We start from the raw sequence: 16,816 nt of genomic DNA, 5'->3' as shown, positions 1-16,816 counted from the left end.
TGTTTATTTACTCTTTTGTGCCATAGATCTCGAGATTTCTTCCCTTTTTGTTACATATTTACCACATAAACACATAAAATCACACATACATACATGAAATCATACATAACATACACATACACATAGATCTACACATTTTACTTGTATTCTCCACCATAAAACTTGTGAAAATCGAAAATAGAGGGGTATGAACTCACCTTTGCTTGTTGTTTTCGATTTTGAAGGAAGAAATGAAGAAAATTTGGTCCTAGCAAGCCTTCTTGAGTGGATCTCGATCTTAGAGGTTTCTAAGATGATGATCATGAGTTTATATGAGTTAAGACCTTAAACCATTTTCTTTACATTTTTGACCCATAGACTTGTTTAAGTGATGTTTTTAGTTCAAAATTTACTCTTTGGTAGTTTCAGCCCCTCCAGTAAAGAGTTTTTCAGTTAAAGTCCACACTTTTCGCAACTTTTACTATTTTGGCCCAAAATCCAAAAAGTTTACATTTTTGATCCTTATTTGGAAAAAAAATCATTTTAACCCCTGAATTGGTTTTGTTTACCCTTTTACCCTTGTTTTGAGAAGTTTATCATTTCAATCCCATGAAAATTATATTTTTCGCAATTTTTGGCTCAATGGGCCGAAAAGCCCAAAAATTGGCCCATTAAGCTACAAATTACATTTCTAGCCCTTTTAAGAGTATGATATTCATAAAAACATTTATTTTTACTGTTTTGACTCTTTTAGTCCGTGAATGACAACTTTCAACTCAACTTTTAATTGTTTGACAAATTTAGCCCAAAAATGAGTTTTATGTTGCATTTTGTTTATTATGACTTAAGCTAGAAACTTTTCTTGACTTGTTTAATAACAAGTATATTAGATCATGTTTATTTCCTTTTTTGTGCCATAGATCTCGAGGTTTCTTCCCTTTTTGTTACATATTTACCACATAAACACATAAAATCACACATACATACATGAAATCATACATAACATACACATACACATAGATCTACACATTTTACTTGTATTCTCCACCATAAAACTTGTGAAAATCGAAAATAGAGGGGTATGAACTCACCTTTGCTTGTTGTTTTCGATTTTGAAGGAAGAAATGAAGAAAATTTGGTCCTAGCAAGCCTTCTTGAGTGGATCTCGATCTTAGAGGTTTCTAAGATGATGATCATGAGTTTATATGAGTTAAGAAGAGATTTTTGATAAAACAAAGAATCTAGATCATGGATCCAAGCATCAACTTACCTAAGATGATGATTTTTGTGGAATAACCTCCTTGAAAAGCTCTTAATCTCGAAAATTTTGAAGGAGAAGTGAAAGTGTTCTTGAGAGAATTTGGAAAGAGTTGGAATGAATTATGTGTGTGTGTGTGTGTCCTCTCGGCCGAAGATAAGAAGAGAGGGAGAGAGAGAAGTGAAATGATGGTGTGCATGGAAGTATGTGATGGTGCATGGAAGACCAAAATGTAATAAGGAGGTGGCTAACCCTCCTTATTTCACTAGTTTTCCATTTTTTTGTTATCCTCTTGGGCCGAGAAAGGGAGAAGAAAAGAATAGTTTGGGCCTTTGTGTTCTTGAGTCCATATTATGGGCCCATTTTGATGATTTTCGGCCCAATATTAATCAAAGTATGAGTTTTATGGCCCTTTAGGGCTAATTAAATTTGTTATGGCCCAATAAGAGTATCTTATTTCATTCTAGGCCCATTATGGCCCAAAATGTTAAAATAAAAGAAAGTGGGTCCAATTAGAGCCCATATAAGAGTTCTAAGCCCAAAATAGTCAAATTGGAAGTTTATTGGTCCATTAGGCCCAATAAGAAAATCCTAGTCCAAAATGGACTTGAACCGGGATTTTGAAGGTTTCCAACCTTTGTTGACTACTTGAATGTTTGTGTAGAGTATTTGATGGAATTTTGTGATCATTGAACAAGCATCATACATGTTTTCCAAGTTTTAACTACAATGTTATCTTTGTTAAGGGTTTTACAAGGTATCAAAATTCCTGGTTATGACACTTGTGACGCGAGAAACAGAAAACATATAACTGACAATTAGTGAAGACGGGTCTACGCAAGTATAATCCAAAATTTGATAATTATTGTTATTGATTTTTGTTAATGACCATAACAAAATAAACAACTATGGGGAATTGCCTCCGCTAAAAACGGAATGAGATTCTTTTATTAGACGGAGTTAACTTCCTGCAAGGCATATAAGTAGTCTTGTTGAAGAATCTAGCATATATGATTCAGACTTCAATGACATGTCTTCCAATCCTAACAATATGTAATCTAGTACCATTGCATAGTCCTTTGGTTTGATCGATATTACGATGTAACATGTTTGGAACACCTATTTTTAGTGTAAGTTTATGGTTGGAAATTCTATATGCCTTAAAACCATTCAACACAACTGAAGAGTAGATTAATTCCTCAAAAAAATCTGGTAACTCTATCTCACATAAAGAATTTGAACTCATATATGTTTTCCCTTCATCTTTCATCAATCCTAAAATGTAGTCATTAGTAGCATAGAATTCTTCATTTATAGGTACCAAAATAGCTTTATCTTGAAAATATGATGGATCATTAAGATGGTTTTCAAATGATGGATAAATGATGGATACAATTGAATGAATATGGTCACCTGTAGAGCGAACAACAACGTCTTCTGGAAATTCAACTTCAGCTTCACCATCATTAGGGCCACAAATATTACCTTCACTATTTTTAAGAATCCACTCATCAAATGCTTTTGTCTCATCCAAATCATTAGTTAGACAACCAAACTAAAGCCTCATGTTTACGGTTAAACGTAAAACTTTGCATTCACTCCATAATTCAACAGGGGAAGCTAAACAATTTACGATATACCTAAATAATCAAATGCATATCAACTCGATAACATTAATTGAAAATGTTCAAGGTTTAATGTTACAAGTTTGATGTACAATTTAGGAATTGATTTTAGATTTACTACAGTTCAAAGTTCATTGCCTGTTTTGGATGATTACTCAAATTACATTGCTAATCTCGGTGGGGGTCACTAATATGGTTGATGGTCTGATCTTGGTCGATGTGATGTGTCTTCTCAATCATGAAATCAATGTGGATAGTCCGTAGACCATGTGCTGAGTAACACCTAAGTGAAGCATTTTAACATATTTAGAACAACATAAATCCATTACCTTGCATGAGATAGTTGGGTAGGGCCAATCAACTATTACAGGAAGACCTTATTACAGTAAATTAAGAACATTAGGTTATGAATATGCAACATCGTTTTGTATATTGATCATATTCTTTCTGGTAAAAAAATCCTTCAAAGGTTTCCTGGTAATGATCATTAGAAAGTACAAAACATGTCAAATAACATTTTAGCATTATTATATAAGTTATTTCATATGCTATTTTGAGAGCATCTAAATGGTGTGTAAGCTACTAAAATGAATAAAGATTTTGAATAAATTGGGTTAGTCAAAACTGGGTAATTCTTTTTCTTGTTCGGGTTGTCATATCAGGATTTTATCCTTTTCCAAAAAGATTTCTCCACATATGTTCATCAAGGTAGGCATTCAAGAAACCTACTTGCAGTTAAAGAATTCCAAAAAAAGTTAGTTTTTTAAAGACAAAACTTCAAAAATGGTCCCTGTGGTTTCCGAAAATATCAAGTTTAGTCCCTAAGTTCAAAAAACCTCACAGATGGTCCCTGTGGTTTCAAAACTTTTAACAAATGGTCCTTTTCGCTAACTCCGTTAGCTTTTGGCCGTTAAGTGAAGGGCATTTCTGTTATTTCACTACCACAGGGACCATTTATGAAGTTTTTGCCTTATTTAAAAAAAAAGAAAAAAAATTTAATTATTTAATATTAAAGGGTCCCACCCTCTCTCTCTCTCTCTCTCTCTCTCTCTCCTGATCGGTCTTCCTTCCTTGAAATCGCAACCCTCATTCCCGATTCTCAACCCTAAGAGAACACAAATCAATAATCAACAAACCAAAACCCAAATCTATCACCAATAAATCGCTTATCCCCCTGAAATCTACTCAGAAATCTGCAAACATACGAAGGAAGACATTTCGATTGTTCGTGGTGGTTATTTCTATTTGTTAAGAAATCAATTCCACCGCCGGGAGATCCATTGTCGTTGTTGTGGTTGCCGGAATCTTTCTTGACGCCGAACGTCATCTTGTTGTTATGCATCCAGACTTTGAAAACCCCTTTATCGACCCCAATTTCGTTGCAGAATCCGATTATTAAGTCTTCGTCTCGCTTCTGCATCTTCCATCCGACTCGTTCAGCTAATTCGTGCATCTTTTCTTTCTGATCTTGAGTGAATTTTGTTCGGAATCGTTTTTTCCCATTCGTGCATCTTTTCTTTCTGATATGTCGGAGAAGACATATTAAATGGGGGCAGGGGAGGGTAGCTGTTGGTCGGAGATAACATATAAATGGTGGTGGTGATTGTTCGTGGAAGAAGAGAAAGGGAAAAGGGTGAATCGGAAAAGCTGGAGCTCGAATTGGAATAATGGGAGTCTTCTTTGTCCGATAAAGATGCAGATTAGGCTCAACTGGAGTAGGGAAAAGAAATAGAGATATTTCAATTCAATTAAAACACGAAACAGAGCTTTGAATCCTTATCTGATTTGGAATTTGAGGTTTGATTGATAACGAGATTCAAAACCCAGATGAAATCAAGCTTGTGGAAATTTGATTTGGAATTTGAATCTTGATCTGTTTAGGAAGAAGACGTACAAGAGAGAGAGAGAGAGAGGGTGGGACCCTTTAATATTAAATAATTATATTTTTTTTCTTTTTTTTTTAAATAAGGCAAAAACTTCATAAATGGTCCCTGTGGTAGTGAAATGACAGAAATGCCCTTCACTTAACGGCTAAAAGCTAACGGAGTTAGTGAAAAGGACCATTTGTTAAAACTTTTGAAACCACAGGAACCATCTGTGAGGTTTTTTGAACTTAGGGACTAAACTTGATATTTTCGGAAACCACAGGGATCATTTTTGAAGTTTTGTCATTTTTAAAAGTAATATGCTTTTAATGAATATTTTTTGCAAAGTTCAACGCTATTAATGAAATTCGCTTCCAGAACACTGTCCTACAAATGAAATTCAACGTAGGAAAACATGAAATGTTTCAGTATCATCTAAAAATAATCCAAAATAATATTTTTTTTAAAGTACAATGCCGTTAATGAACTTTTTTTTTTTTGCAAATTTTAATACTAAAAAAAATTCCCTAGAAAATTGTCATATTAATGACCTACTAATTAACATTTAAATTTATATGTTACATAAATGGTTCACTTGTGAACAAAAGTACATGTCCATATTTGAAATGTTTTTTACATAAATGGTCTATATGCGAAAGAAAATGAAAATGCACTTTCTATTAACAAAATGTTTTCAAAAAAATCCTATTAATGAGCTCTAATGTACATAAAAATAAAACTTTTCTAGATTAGCCAAAAAGAATACGAAAAAGTCTTTTTTTGAAACTATGATGCTATTAATGAATTTTTTTGCAAAGTTTAATGTTATTAATGAATATTTTTTTCTTCTAAAAAACAATCCTTTAAATGATCTTCAATATACAAAAAATGTAACTTTCCATATCAACTAAAAGTAATCCAAAAAAGTCATTTTTTTAAGAGTACGATGCTATATATGAACTTTTTTTTCAAAGTTCAATACTAAAAGCAATTTTTTCCAGAACTTATCCTAATATAAGGTTAAAAGAGCATATTGTAAAATACTTATCGATCTACATGAGTAAGAATTAAACATTTCCATCAATACCCAATAAGACATATAAATCATGCCTCATTCTGTAATGAATTTCAACTCCCACAATGTGGAATCCTCTCGGTGGCAGCATTCCAGAACTCAGACCACATTGGATAATCAATATAAAGAGAAGCTGCAATAAAAAATAATAATTGTCACCATCTTATACATATATTATAGATTATTGGAGTGTTAGATAGCGTAATAACTTGCCAAAAAAATACCAACACCTTGTAGACATCACCTGTATAACATTTAATAAAAATACAAAAAACGTTATAAAAATAAACTATACTTATGATATCTCATCTAAGGTACATATGATTATTGAAATTAATGCCAACAAAAACCTTCAATATTTAAGTGGCTCTAAATACAACTACCTTCCAGTTTTAGGACCCTTGACTTTACCCCACTCCCAAGTGAAACGGTCCCTCAAATACTCTAAAAAACATGAAAGATTAAAATATACACATAAAAAGATGAAAAGGGGAAAATGAACTTTCAAATATAACAACAATATTTTATAGACAATACTACAAACAAGCTAGAAACATGCAAATGGAGACGAAAGAACATCATAATTAGATTAACACCATATTGCAATTTAAATTATAAAGATAATCCTTCACATATCTTTGTTTAGTTATTATTATGTAATTAAAATTGGTTTATATTGCAACTTTTATACTAATATCTTCTCTTATTGCTGAGAAAACTTTGATACTCATAATGTTCCCAACCCTATTTTCAAGAGTGTATGGTGTACCCATTTATCATTGAGAAAGTAAACTCAATAAGAAGATTCAAACCAGTTAAACGAAAGAATAAGGTTGTGAAAGGTTCTTACTATGCTTCTCGGCATGCCCAGACAACGCAAGTTAACCAAAAAAAACCTGCTAATTAACCAAAATTAATCAATCCCAAACATTTTCCAATAAGATTTATCGATGTAATCTATTTACATGGTATACTAAACTTTGTCTTTTCTTTGGTATTGAGTCTAAAAGATGTTTTTTTATAATATTAAAAAAGGATATGTGAATAACTTAGTTCTGAGAGCCCAATTTGTATCTTTAAAAGATGTTTTTTACAATAAATCAAAACACATATCACCACTGAGTTTTGCTAAGTTGTAGAGTATGTGGATCACTCACTGGTATAAGACTTTAAATTCCATCTCCAAATCCAGGAAGGGATCGAATGGGTAAAACATTATAGATATTGACTCAAGTATATCTTCCATTCATGACCTGGTAAGCCACAAAAAAATCATTGACTAAATGCATATAAAAAAAATGTAAAAATAAAAAAGAAAATCGACATATACAAATTCACTACCTAGTGGACATATCTTCCAAATCGAAACAATGGATGAGAGGTAGCGGTGCTGCTGTGTCCATCCTTTTGCTCTCCAGATACCTATAACTTAAAAAATCAAAATCAACAATACAGATTATAAGAACAAAAATCGAAGCAAATTCAGAAAATGTAACTATTATGGATTTAAACTTAAATTGAAAGGTTTTATAGATTGGAACTTCATAGTTGAAACAGAATAAAAGAAAGAGTAAGTTACACGAATGGTCCCTATGGTTTATGGTAATTTACACGTTTGGTCCCTAACTTAATTTTTTAACTCGGAAGGTCCCTACTGTTTGTTTTTGTTACGCGTTTGGTCTCTGTCTTACCTAAAAAGACTATTTTACGCTTGATTTTTTAATTTATTTAAAGAAACACACCTCCAACCCCACCCCCTCACCTCACCTTACCTACCCCACCATTTTCCCTATTTAAATAATAGTCTTTTTAGGTAAGACAGGGACCAAGCGTGTAACAAAAACAAATAGTAGGGACCAAACGCGTAACAAAAAAAACAGTAGGGACCTTCCGAGTTAAAAAAATAAGTTAGGGACCAAACGCGCAAATTACCCCAAACCACAGGGACCATTCGTGTAATTTACTCTAAAAGAAACATAATCTAAAACGTACCCAAAATCGATCTAAACTACGATCAAATTAAAGTAGAATACAAAGAAATTTATCTCTATATCATTCCTCCTTCTTTCATGATGATCGAATACAAGACTGATCTACACCGATCGAAGCCCACATATATTTTATTTCTTTTTCCCCTATTTTCTTCCCCACTACAAAACTTAGGTTAGATAAATTATGTAAAGAAAAAAGGGAGAGAGGATAGAGGTACTGATAATGAGGGATGGGGCGGGGCATTTTTTCATTTTATTTTTGGTTAGATTTAATTGTCATTAATAAAATTCCTAACTTAATTCATTTTATTTTTGGTGAGATTTAATTGTCATTAATACAATTACTAATTTAATTCATTTTATTTTTGGTGAGATTTTAATTGTCGTTAATAGACTTCCTAATTTAAAACGTAATATATGTTTTATAAAATTTGTGGACAAAAATAAAGGGGTTGACAAAGATGATGTCGATCAATAATCCACATGTGGAAAATATAGGATTGAAATGCAATCAATGACCCTGATTTCTTCAATTTAGAATTAAAAGTTTATTTTTAATAATATTTTGAGATTTCGAACACCCCCTTTGCTTTATTTTAAGTTTTTAACAGTGAACATCTCTAATTAGGTTTTGTTTTCAAAACTTTAAATACAAGGACTTATATGCATTTATTTAGAATATGAGGGGCTTGAAATGTAAATATAGGGTGACACGCAGATGGCTCGGCTCACGTCAACGGAGCTCGAAGAGATGCACATGGTGTACGACCATTTTCAATTTTCACGCGAAGTCTTGAACAATTTTGTTCTTGAAAAACTCGAATTCAGATGCAGATGCACTTTGATTTGTAAATTAAAATTTAATAAACCTATAAATTCCTGATCACCGATCTACATAACCTAGAAATTTTCATCGATATTCAGAGAAAAAGTTGATTTTTTTTTGTAATGAAGGATTCTTCAGAAGTAGTTTAGAACGATGAATCAGATGATGGAAAAATGTTCTTCTGACAATGACGATCCAGAGAAAAAGCAGAAGGAAAAAGAGGATGTTACTGCAGATCCAGAATTCTTTAGCTGCATGCTTCAGCCTTGTTCCGCGAACTCCGATCCTAATTACATCGGGACCCGCCGTCTTCTACTATCTCGCAAGGCTCGATCCGGTGTTCTTCAGCGAAAGGTACTATTACACTCTGCTCAATTTTACTTTTTCTATACTGAAATGTAGTTAAAATCGAAGTTGTTTTCTCCTGATTGTAATTGATACACATTGACGGAAAATTAGTGTGTGTAAATTGCTATAGCAATTGTCGAGTGAATATGTTTTAAAAGACATAGTGCGCCTTGAAATCAAACCTCATTAGAGAATGGAGAGAAACATCCTAACTAGGACTTACAAATGGAGTTCCCAAATCGGCAAATATTATGTTTAAGCAGCAACATAAACTGTTATGATTGTGGTTTGTAGGATTGGAGATGCAATGGCAAAGGCTATGTGGGTTATCGCAATTTTATTACCAGATTGGAGAATCGAATGAAGTTGCAATCACCAAGCCACCTGAGTAGTCCTGGAACCAGGTGATTGCCATTTTTACTTGATGTTCTACTTGCTTCAGCTTCAAATTTCATAAATTCTCATTATTGGATTCACTATATGAACTTACACGCCAGAATTATTACTTGCAAACATCCATAATTACACAAGTTCTTTCAGGAATTTAATGTGGTTAGATCAATGCAGACACACAAGCTTCAAGTAGTACATTAATCATGAATGTGCAACTATATGTAGAGTGTAATGTGAATCTTGATTTGATATAATTCTGACATCAGGTTAATTTACTGGTTGATTCATCAGTGGGCATTGGGCACCATCTTCAGGTCCAGCCTCAATTACACATGACATAGACAGCTGGAGTTTTAGCAGGGTATGCTTCATTTCTTTATTTTCATACATAAACACCTTTTGATTATTATACTACATCTTTTGAATTGTTTTACAGGATCCAAGTGAAAGCCAAACAGTGAGTCGCACAAACAGTATAAGATCAAATTTAAGTGAAACTGATCATTCACGTAAAAAAACTGAACCAGCATATTCTTTTGTGGGAATGCATTGCATATTTGATGAATGCAAATCCATGGGTAATTAATTTTCCAAGATCAATCTGTCCCCATTCCCCAATCCTTGTTTTATCATCGTAACATTGATTTTTTTTATAATATTTCTCCAGTTACTGTTATAAAGTTTGGGAATATGAGCTCTGATTTACTTGCATTTGGAGCAACTGATGGAACTTTGACAGTTTGTACTGTTTCTGAATCACCTTCAGTAATGAAGAAGTTAATTGGTCACTCAAAAGATGTCACAGGTCGGAATAAATGGTATTTGCTCTTTAGTCTTTTCTTTAATGCTACTTCTTTTATTGCCAAATATCATAACATATTGATTATTGCTGTTAATTATGATCATGTTGACTTCAGATTTTGACTTCACAATGAACAATCATTACATTGCATCATCTTCACTGGATAAAACTGTGAGAGTGTGGGATATACCAAAGGGCCTTTGCATTCGAGTAATTTACGGAGTTGCCCCTCAGCTATGTATCCGATTTCACCCTGTAAGTGCACTTATACACAGACATCTATAAGTTTTACTTTAGGGTTAAATGCAAGAAATAGAATTGAAGATTACTTTGTATTTTTAGACATTGTTATAATTGGGTAGAATTTTCTATGTACAATGCTATAATAGTAAGAAATGAAAGTAGTAATTTTTTTATTAATATTGCATATTATATTAGTAATTTTTCTCCTGTAAGTGCTTATCAAAATTTGTAACTTCTACTTGTCTTTTATATAAAAGTACCCTTCTGTAAAAAATAATCAAACTAAATTTTGTAATTTAAGCTTCCCTGTAGGAATATAGTGATTTAGTGAGTATAAATTGATTATCTTTTTTTTTTTTCCCAATTGCAGGTGAATAATAACTTCCTTTCAGTTGGCAATGCAAACAGAGAAATTTCGGTAATAAAAAAATTCACTTGCTGATGTGGCTTTTTTTAATTTTACTTTTTCTCTGTTATCAATATTTCTACTTAAAAAAATCACATAAATAAACTGAAAACCTAAGTGAGGGACTAAAGTAAACATTTCAGATAGTTGGTTGTTTAAAACAACATTCATTAATCATTTAATCATTTAATCATTTAATCATTTAGTATATACATGTATAAGTTGTCTCATCATCAATTCTTTTCTTTTTGTGAAATTCTATTTTGCTTTGTACATTTTAAAGTCACATTTTTTTTTTTTTTTTTTTTTTTTTTTTTAAATATAATTCTTGTGTCAGGTATTCAATTTTAGCACAGGAAGATTAACAGATAAAATAGTTGTGGACAGCAAGGTTACTGCCATGGATTATGACAATACTGGGCAATTTATTTTTTGTGGGGATGCACACGTGAGCATGTCAAACTAAATTTTCCATTTTTGTAAACTCTAATTAATCTAAAAATTAAAACCCTTACAAATTGTTGATTTTTGATTTTATTTTTCAGGGGTATCTATATACAGTAACTGTTAACTCCCATCAAGGTACCTTATCTAGGTCCCATCGTGCTAGAAATAGTAGCAAGAGTAAATCTGAAATCACTACTATCCAATATAGAACTTTCTCTCTCATGACACGTGGCCCTGTTTTGCTCTCTTTTTCAAGAGATGGAACTTTGTCTTTCTTCAGGTATTTATATTTATATTTATATTTATTTCACCCACTGTCCACTATCCACTATGTCTACTGTCTACTGGTGTCAATGAGACAAAAGTTGCAAAAAGACGTAAATGCCCTTCTCATCATCATCTTGAAAAAAAGTTGTAGAAAGTAAATTGTTTGTTGTTGTTGCAGTGTTTCTTTGGAATTACAAGGGTATTTGACATTACTATGCTCACTAAAACTGGCTCAACGAATTCATAGCATCCGTGCTTCTTTTTGCCCTTTGCTTTCTCTTGAAAAAGGAGAATTTATAGGTTTGTTTGTAAATTGTAATTAATTATCATTCTTAATTTTAACCCAAAAATCATATGCTCAAATATTTACTGAGATAAAGATGCATTTTAAATTTTGATTGTGAAGTTGCTGGAAGTGAAGATGCGTCTGTTTACTTCTATGACTTAACTCGACCAAAGCATGCATGCGTTAACAAGTTACAGGTTTTTTTTTTCATTGATCCTGTAAAATTACCAATTTGCCCTTTTAAGGATTTAACAGATTTACGCTAACAGTGTAGTTTTGGGGATCAAAACCCTGTCATAAGGACGATTTTTGCAAAAAGATTCCTTTGCAGTTAACTTTTGTACTTATATATATATATATATATATATATATATATATATATATATATATAGTCTAGGGACTATTATTGTCATGTATGCATTTGTGTTACAGGTATATATGTTTTCTCCTTTACATTACTGTGAAGGAAAAACATATAAACCAAACATAAATGCAAATATGACGATAATAGTCCCTTGACTATATATAACTACAAATTATTTCTTTAATAATGTTAAAAGATTCATTTTTTTTTTTTTTTTTATTATGATTACAGGGACATGGATGTCCAGTTATCGGGGTTGCCTGGAATCATGGTGAGAATTTTTTGGCCTCCTCGGACTACAGTGGCACTGTCATTGTGTGGAAGAGAGCAAAGACAGATGACAAAAAGTAGACATATGTCTGAGTAAAGTTACAAAAATACCCTCAATTTAAAGCTTACACATACGAAGAAACTTCTTTACTACTTCAACACACTTGTTATCTCCAGATTGGTCTAAACTTTGTAAACCTTGTAAAATGTTGTATGTGAAGAAATATATAATATAATATATGTTGATGTAATTCTAAATAATTTGTGGCTTTGTAGAATCATGATGTCATTAGGACATCAAGTTATATCAAACTGACTTCCTGGTTGATGAAAGGAGATGCTGATGGGTGTTTCTGTCATTTTTTTTTTATATTTCTAAAGAGTAGTTGATTTGTAAAATCATGATGTTAGTTAAAAGGATGAAACTGGTTTTTATAATTATCGCATCTCCTAGGTTTTCATAAGTAATTACAATTTAGGGTTGAATACAAGAAATAGCAACATACTTTCAGTGATTTATAGTTTTTTTTGAAAGTAGAGTGATATAATTCATTAAATTTTTCAATGTATAATGTCTTGATAAGATAAAAAAATGAGAGAAATAAAAATGTCATACAAATACAAAGTGATTTTTGATGATATATTATTGGGTAGATTTTTCATTTTTTTGCATTAAACCCAAATATATATGATCTTCATTCCGTTTCAAAGAGGCAAACCAAACTTGAATAATAAATGCTTGTGGTAGTTTGCAAAAATCTTACCAAAATGTGACTGAAATGACGATTATACCCTTCTTAAAAACCGAATAGATGGATATTTGTAACAAAATGTGGGGGTTGCACTTTTAACAAAAATTAGTCACATAAAAATGGCAAATCCAAATCAAGTTATTTGTTTATTTATTTTTCGAAATGAGCACATTAAATGCGAATTACCAAATGTGGTCTTTATTTTTCGAATGAACATTTATGATTTTACCAATTCAACTTAAAAATGATTGCTATGAAAGCCATTAAATATTTGTTTAATATTTTATTTTGTGATGTGCCAAATATTATTAAAATATTATAAGCCATGAAATTTAAATATTAGATGATGGGGATGGTAACATATGTTGATTGCAACATAGTTGTTTTGATGGAGACACAAATTCTAGGAGAATTTTGGGGAATTGGGGTTCAATTAATCCAAGTGTCACAATGGAAACTCAACTTGCTTTTAATTTAATTATGTATAAAGTAATAAAGTATCACTTTAGATTAAAGATAATATTACAATTAACTAAATATTTGTTTTTAAAATGACTGAATTTAATAAATATGGAGATTTGGTAATTTAATGACATCAAGTTTACTCACCAAATAAGATTTAAATAATAATAATAATAATAATAATAATAATAATACAAGTTAGGTTATAGCCTGTGGAAACCACGTTTCACAAATTAAACGAATATTGATAGTTACAAAATGGCCTTGTGATTTTAGTGAATTGTCATTACCCACAATACAAACACAAAAATGCGATTGTCATTTTGTATTTCATCACCGATTCATATAAATAACTCAATATTTGACTTGTGATACTCAACTTACAAAATGGCTCTGTGATTTTAGTGAATTGTCATTATCCAAAATGGTCATATGATTTTATTGAATTGTTAATATTTGACTTGTGATACTTAAGTTACAAAATTCGTTAATTATTTTAGTGAATTGTCATTACAAAAATTAAACGAATATTGATAGTTCAACATCATAATAATTAATCAATTATTTTGAAACAGTTTTAATTTACATATTTATATGATTCGTCTTAACATCAATATCGCATGACTTCTATTGAACACCATAAGTCCTAAATCTATATAATTGCACTAGTAAGGTGCACTTTGACAGCTACAAGCATTGTAACAGTTGGAGCAACATTCAAAGACTGGCTTTGACATGTCATCTAACCAAATATCTAAACATGGGAAAAAAGACGTGGCATAGAAGCTCTACTACATCATAACCAATTGCAAAATGCACATAAGAAATTAAGAATAATAAAAAAATATCCACAAGAAGTTAACTAATGTATATTGAAGAAACTTAGCATAACGCGAGAAGTTAATTTTAGCCATGGATGAAGGAAAAATTAGAAAAAAAGTCGATTATATAGAAACACCTTTTTGTTTCCTCAGTAGCCTTCGTCATATCTCCAAAATGAGACTTCAAAAAAAAAAAAAACATCAGATACGCAAATGGAGAGGTTCAGTGATGGTAAACGTCATCATGATGACATCGGTGAGTGGTGGTGTGGCTGAAATTAGGGGTTTCTTAGTGAAATTGATTAGCCATGCTTTGACCTTAAATCGAATCAAAAGAAAATCTTTGATCTGAAATCCAATCATGTGAGTTTAAATCTATTATATATAGTCCTAGCTTCGTTGTAGATGGATTTGTAGTTCAGTTACTCCAGCATACAGTGCGATTTCATGTACATATGATGTAGAGAAAACGCGTAGGTAAACCAATTCAAATTTGGACGAGATTTCCTCTTGATTTATTGCAATTGTTGAAGATTACATGTATCTTATAATTTTTGCATGCAAAAGACAGCCATAGGGCATTTACTTTTATGTAACGTATTAGTTTTTTATGTAACTTATACCTAAAAGTAATTAATGGTTTTTAAAAAGGAAAAAAGCAAGTCATGTATTAGAATGACACTTGCCAAAATAATAAATAGGGTTATATTAGACTGATATGTGTATTCAAAAAATATTCTTTTATTATAATAGGAAGATTATAAGCAACACAGTATTCAACTTGTGATTGGAATTTAAGAATAAAATTATGGTGTTTATTTATGACTCATGGGCTTGATGGTAATTTGAAAATAATTGATTAATAAAAATAATTAGAACTATGTAATTGCTTTTTGTATGAAAATGTTTTGATATGTTTTTTTTATTTTGTCTACGTGTGACGATAGGATAACCAGTTGTTTAAATGAGTTAATAAATTTATTTCATTAATCATGTATGGTTGATTGTTTAGGGTTTATTTAAACATATATTGATTTTTTTTCTCTATTAAGTTCTCATAATCATGGTTGTCAAAATCGCGATCCTGATCGTAGGATCGTACGATCCTAGGTATGAAAAACGATCCGGATCGTAAAAGGATCGTATTTGGGGTAGGATCGCAGGTAGGATCATAGGATCGAGATCCGATCCTACCTTACCTTGATTTTTTTTTTTTTTTTTTTTTTTTTTTTTTTTTTGCAAATGAATTTTTTTTACCACTTTATGTCTTTTAACTTTTATCAATTTACTATTTATCATTTAGTATTGTGACTTATGACTAATATTTTGAAGTTTTTATAACTTTTGAACGAAAAATTGAATGTTTGAAATATTTTTCATGATTAAAAATAATAAATTAACATTATATTTTATTTTGTGGGATCTTAGGATCCTGATCTCGATCTTGCAAACCCAAAAACGATCCTAGGTAGGATCCCGATCTTGAGTCTTGACAACCTTGCTCATAATGTCTCCGAGGATCGTATAATCGTTCGCTCTATAAAATCTTTTGTTTAATACAGTCGACAACGATTAATCTTTCACTTACCACTTATTTCGGACAAAACATGTATTGAAATAGAACTTTTTAGGCTTTTAGCTACACATAATTTATTCATAAAGTTTAAAACGGGACCCAAAAAGTTTTCAAAGTTTATTATGTATCTTATATTATAATTTTTTTGTAAAAGAATTTTTTGTAAAAAAGTTTGTTAAAGTATCTCACTTTTTAATATGAAAGTGCAAGTGTATATAAACTAAGAGACAAAATTTTTGTTCTCTAAATCAATAATCATTTTAAAGGGTTTTTTTTTTTAAATATATCTTTATATTTCGCAAAAATATGCTAGCTTCATTTTCTTATTCTATTACAGGTTTACTGTTGGTGGTTAGTGGCATATATATTTTGTTAGTTAGTTAGTTGTTCACGTCTAATGTTATTTGATGTATATATTAGATAGTTCTTTTGTACTCTGCTTCTTAATCGACGAATGTTATTCTTTCAAACCTTTCTCATTTCTTTCAAAGCTTAATCCACAACATGGTATAAGTGTATTGTTGATCCGTTCTTCATCACATTTCATTCATCTTCTTCACAAAATTGCCATTATGTCTTCGATTCAAATGATTCCACAACTCTCAATGTTTCTAGCCCTTATTTCATTGGATCTTCTGATAATTCAAGTTTTTGTCCTTGTTTCCAACGTCTTCAGTAGCGTTGGATTTACTTCCTGGAAAAGATCGATGACGATTTCTTTAGCTGCTAAATTGATGGGACAATCATATTGCTATCTATC

At 31.2% G+C, this 16,816-nt stretch overlaps 1 protein-coding gene across 1 annotated transcript; it reads left to right on the top strand.

Annotated features, from left to right (window-relative positions):
• Positions 1–8,545: 8,545 nt before the first annotated feature.
• LOC145135661 (uncharacterized) lies at positions 8,546–12,804 on the top strand. The gene is made up of 12 exons (XM_079069915.1): positions 8,546–8,973; positions 9,262–9,371; positions 9,652–9,721; positions 9,797–9,938; positions 10,028–10,165; positions 10,278–10,417; positions 10,776–10,823; positions 11,149–11,259; positions 11,357–11,538; positions 11,704–11,825; positions 11,932–12,008; positions 12,407–12,804. Exons 1-12 carry the CDS (start codon positions 8,773–8,775, stop codon positions 12,524–12,526), a joined length of 1,461 nt encoding a protein of 486 aa, XP_078926041.1. The 5' UTR covers positions 8,546–8,772; the 3' UTR covers positions 12,527–12,804.
• The last annotated feature ends 4,012 nt before the right edge of the window (positions 12,805–16,816 follow it).

The sequence above is a fragment of the Lactuca virosa genome, chromosome 9 (assembly GCF_052849685.1).
Source record: "Lactuca virosa cultivar CGN04683 chromosome 9, Lactuca_virosa_CGN04683_v6, whole genome shotgun sequence".
In the NCBI taxonomy this organism is placed as follows: domain Eukaryota; kingdom Viridiplantae; phylum Streptophyta; class Magnoliopsida; order Asterales; family Asteraceae; genus Lactuca; species Lactuca virosa.
Note: the sequence above shows the minus strand (reverse complement) of the source record. Positions and strands in the feature narration are given on the sequence as shown.

Excerpts from the sequence above, each read along its gene's own strand:
- LOC145135661 (XM_079069915.1), top strand. The coding sequence starts at position 8,773 with ATGAATCAGATGATGGAAAAATGTTCTTCTGACAATGACGATCCAGAG. Across the intron at positions 9,722-9,796 it reads ACAGCTGGAGTTTTAGCAGG|GATCCAAGTGAAAGCCAAAC; the intron begins GTATGCTTCATT and ends ATTGTTTTACAG. Across the intron at positions 11,539-11,703 it reads GGAACTTTGTCTTTCTTCAG|TGTTTCTTTGGAATTACAAG; the intron begins GTATTTATATTT and ends TTGTTGTTGCAG.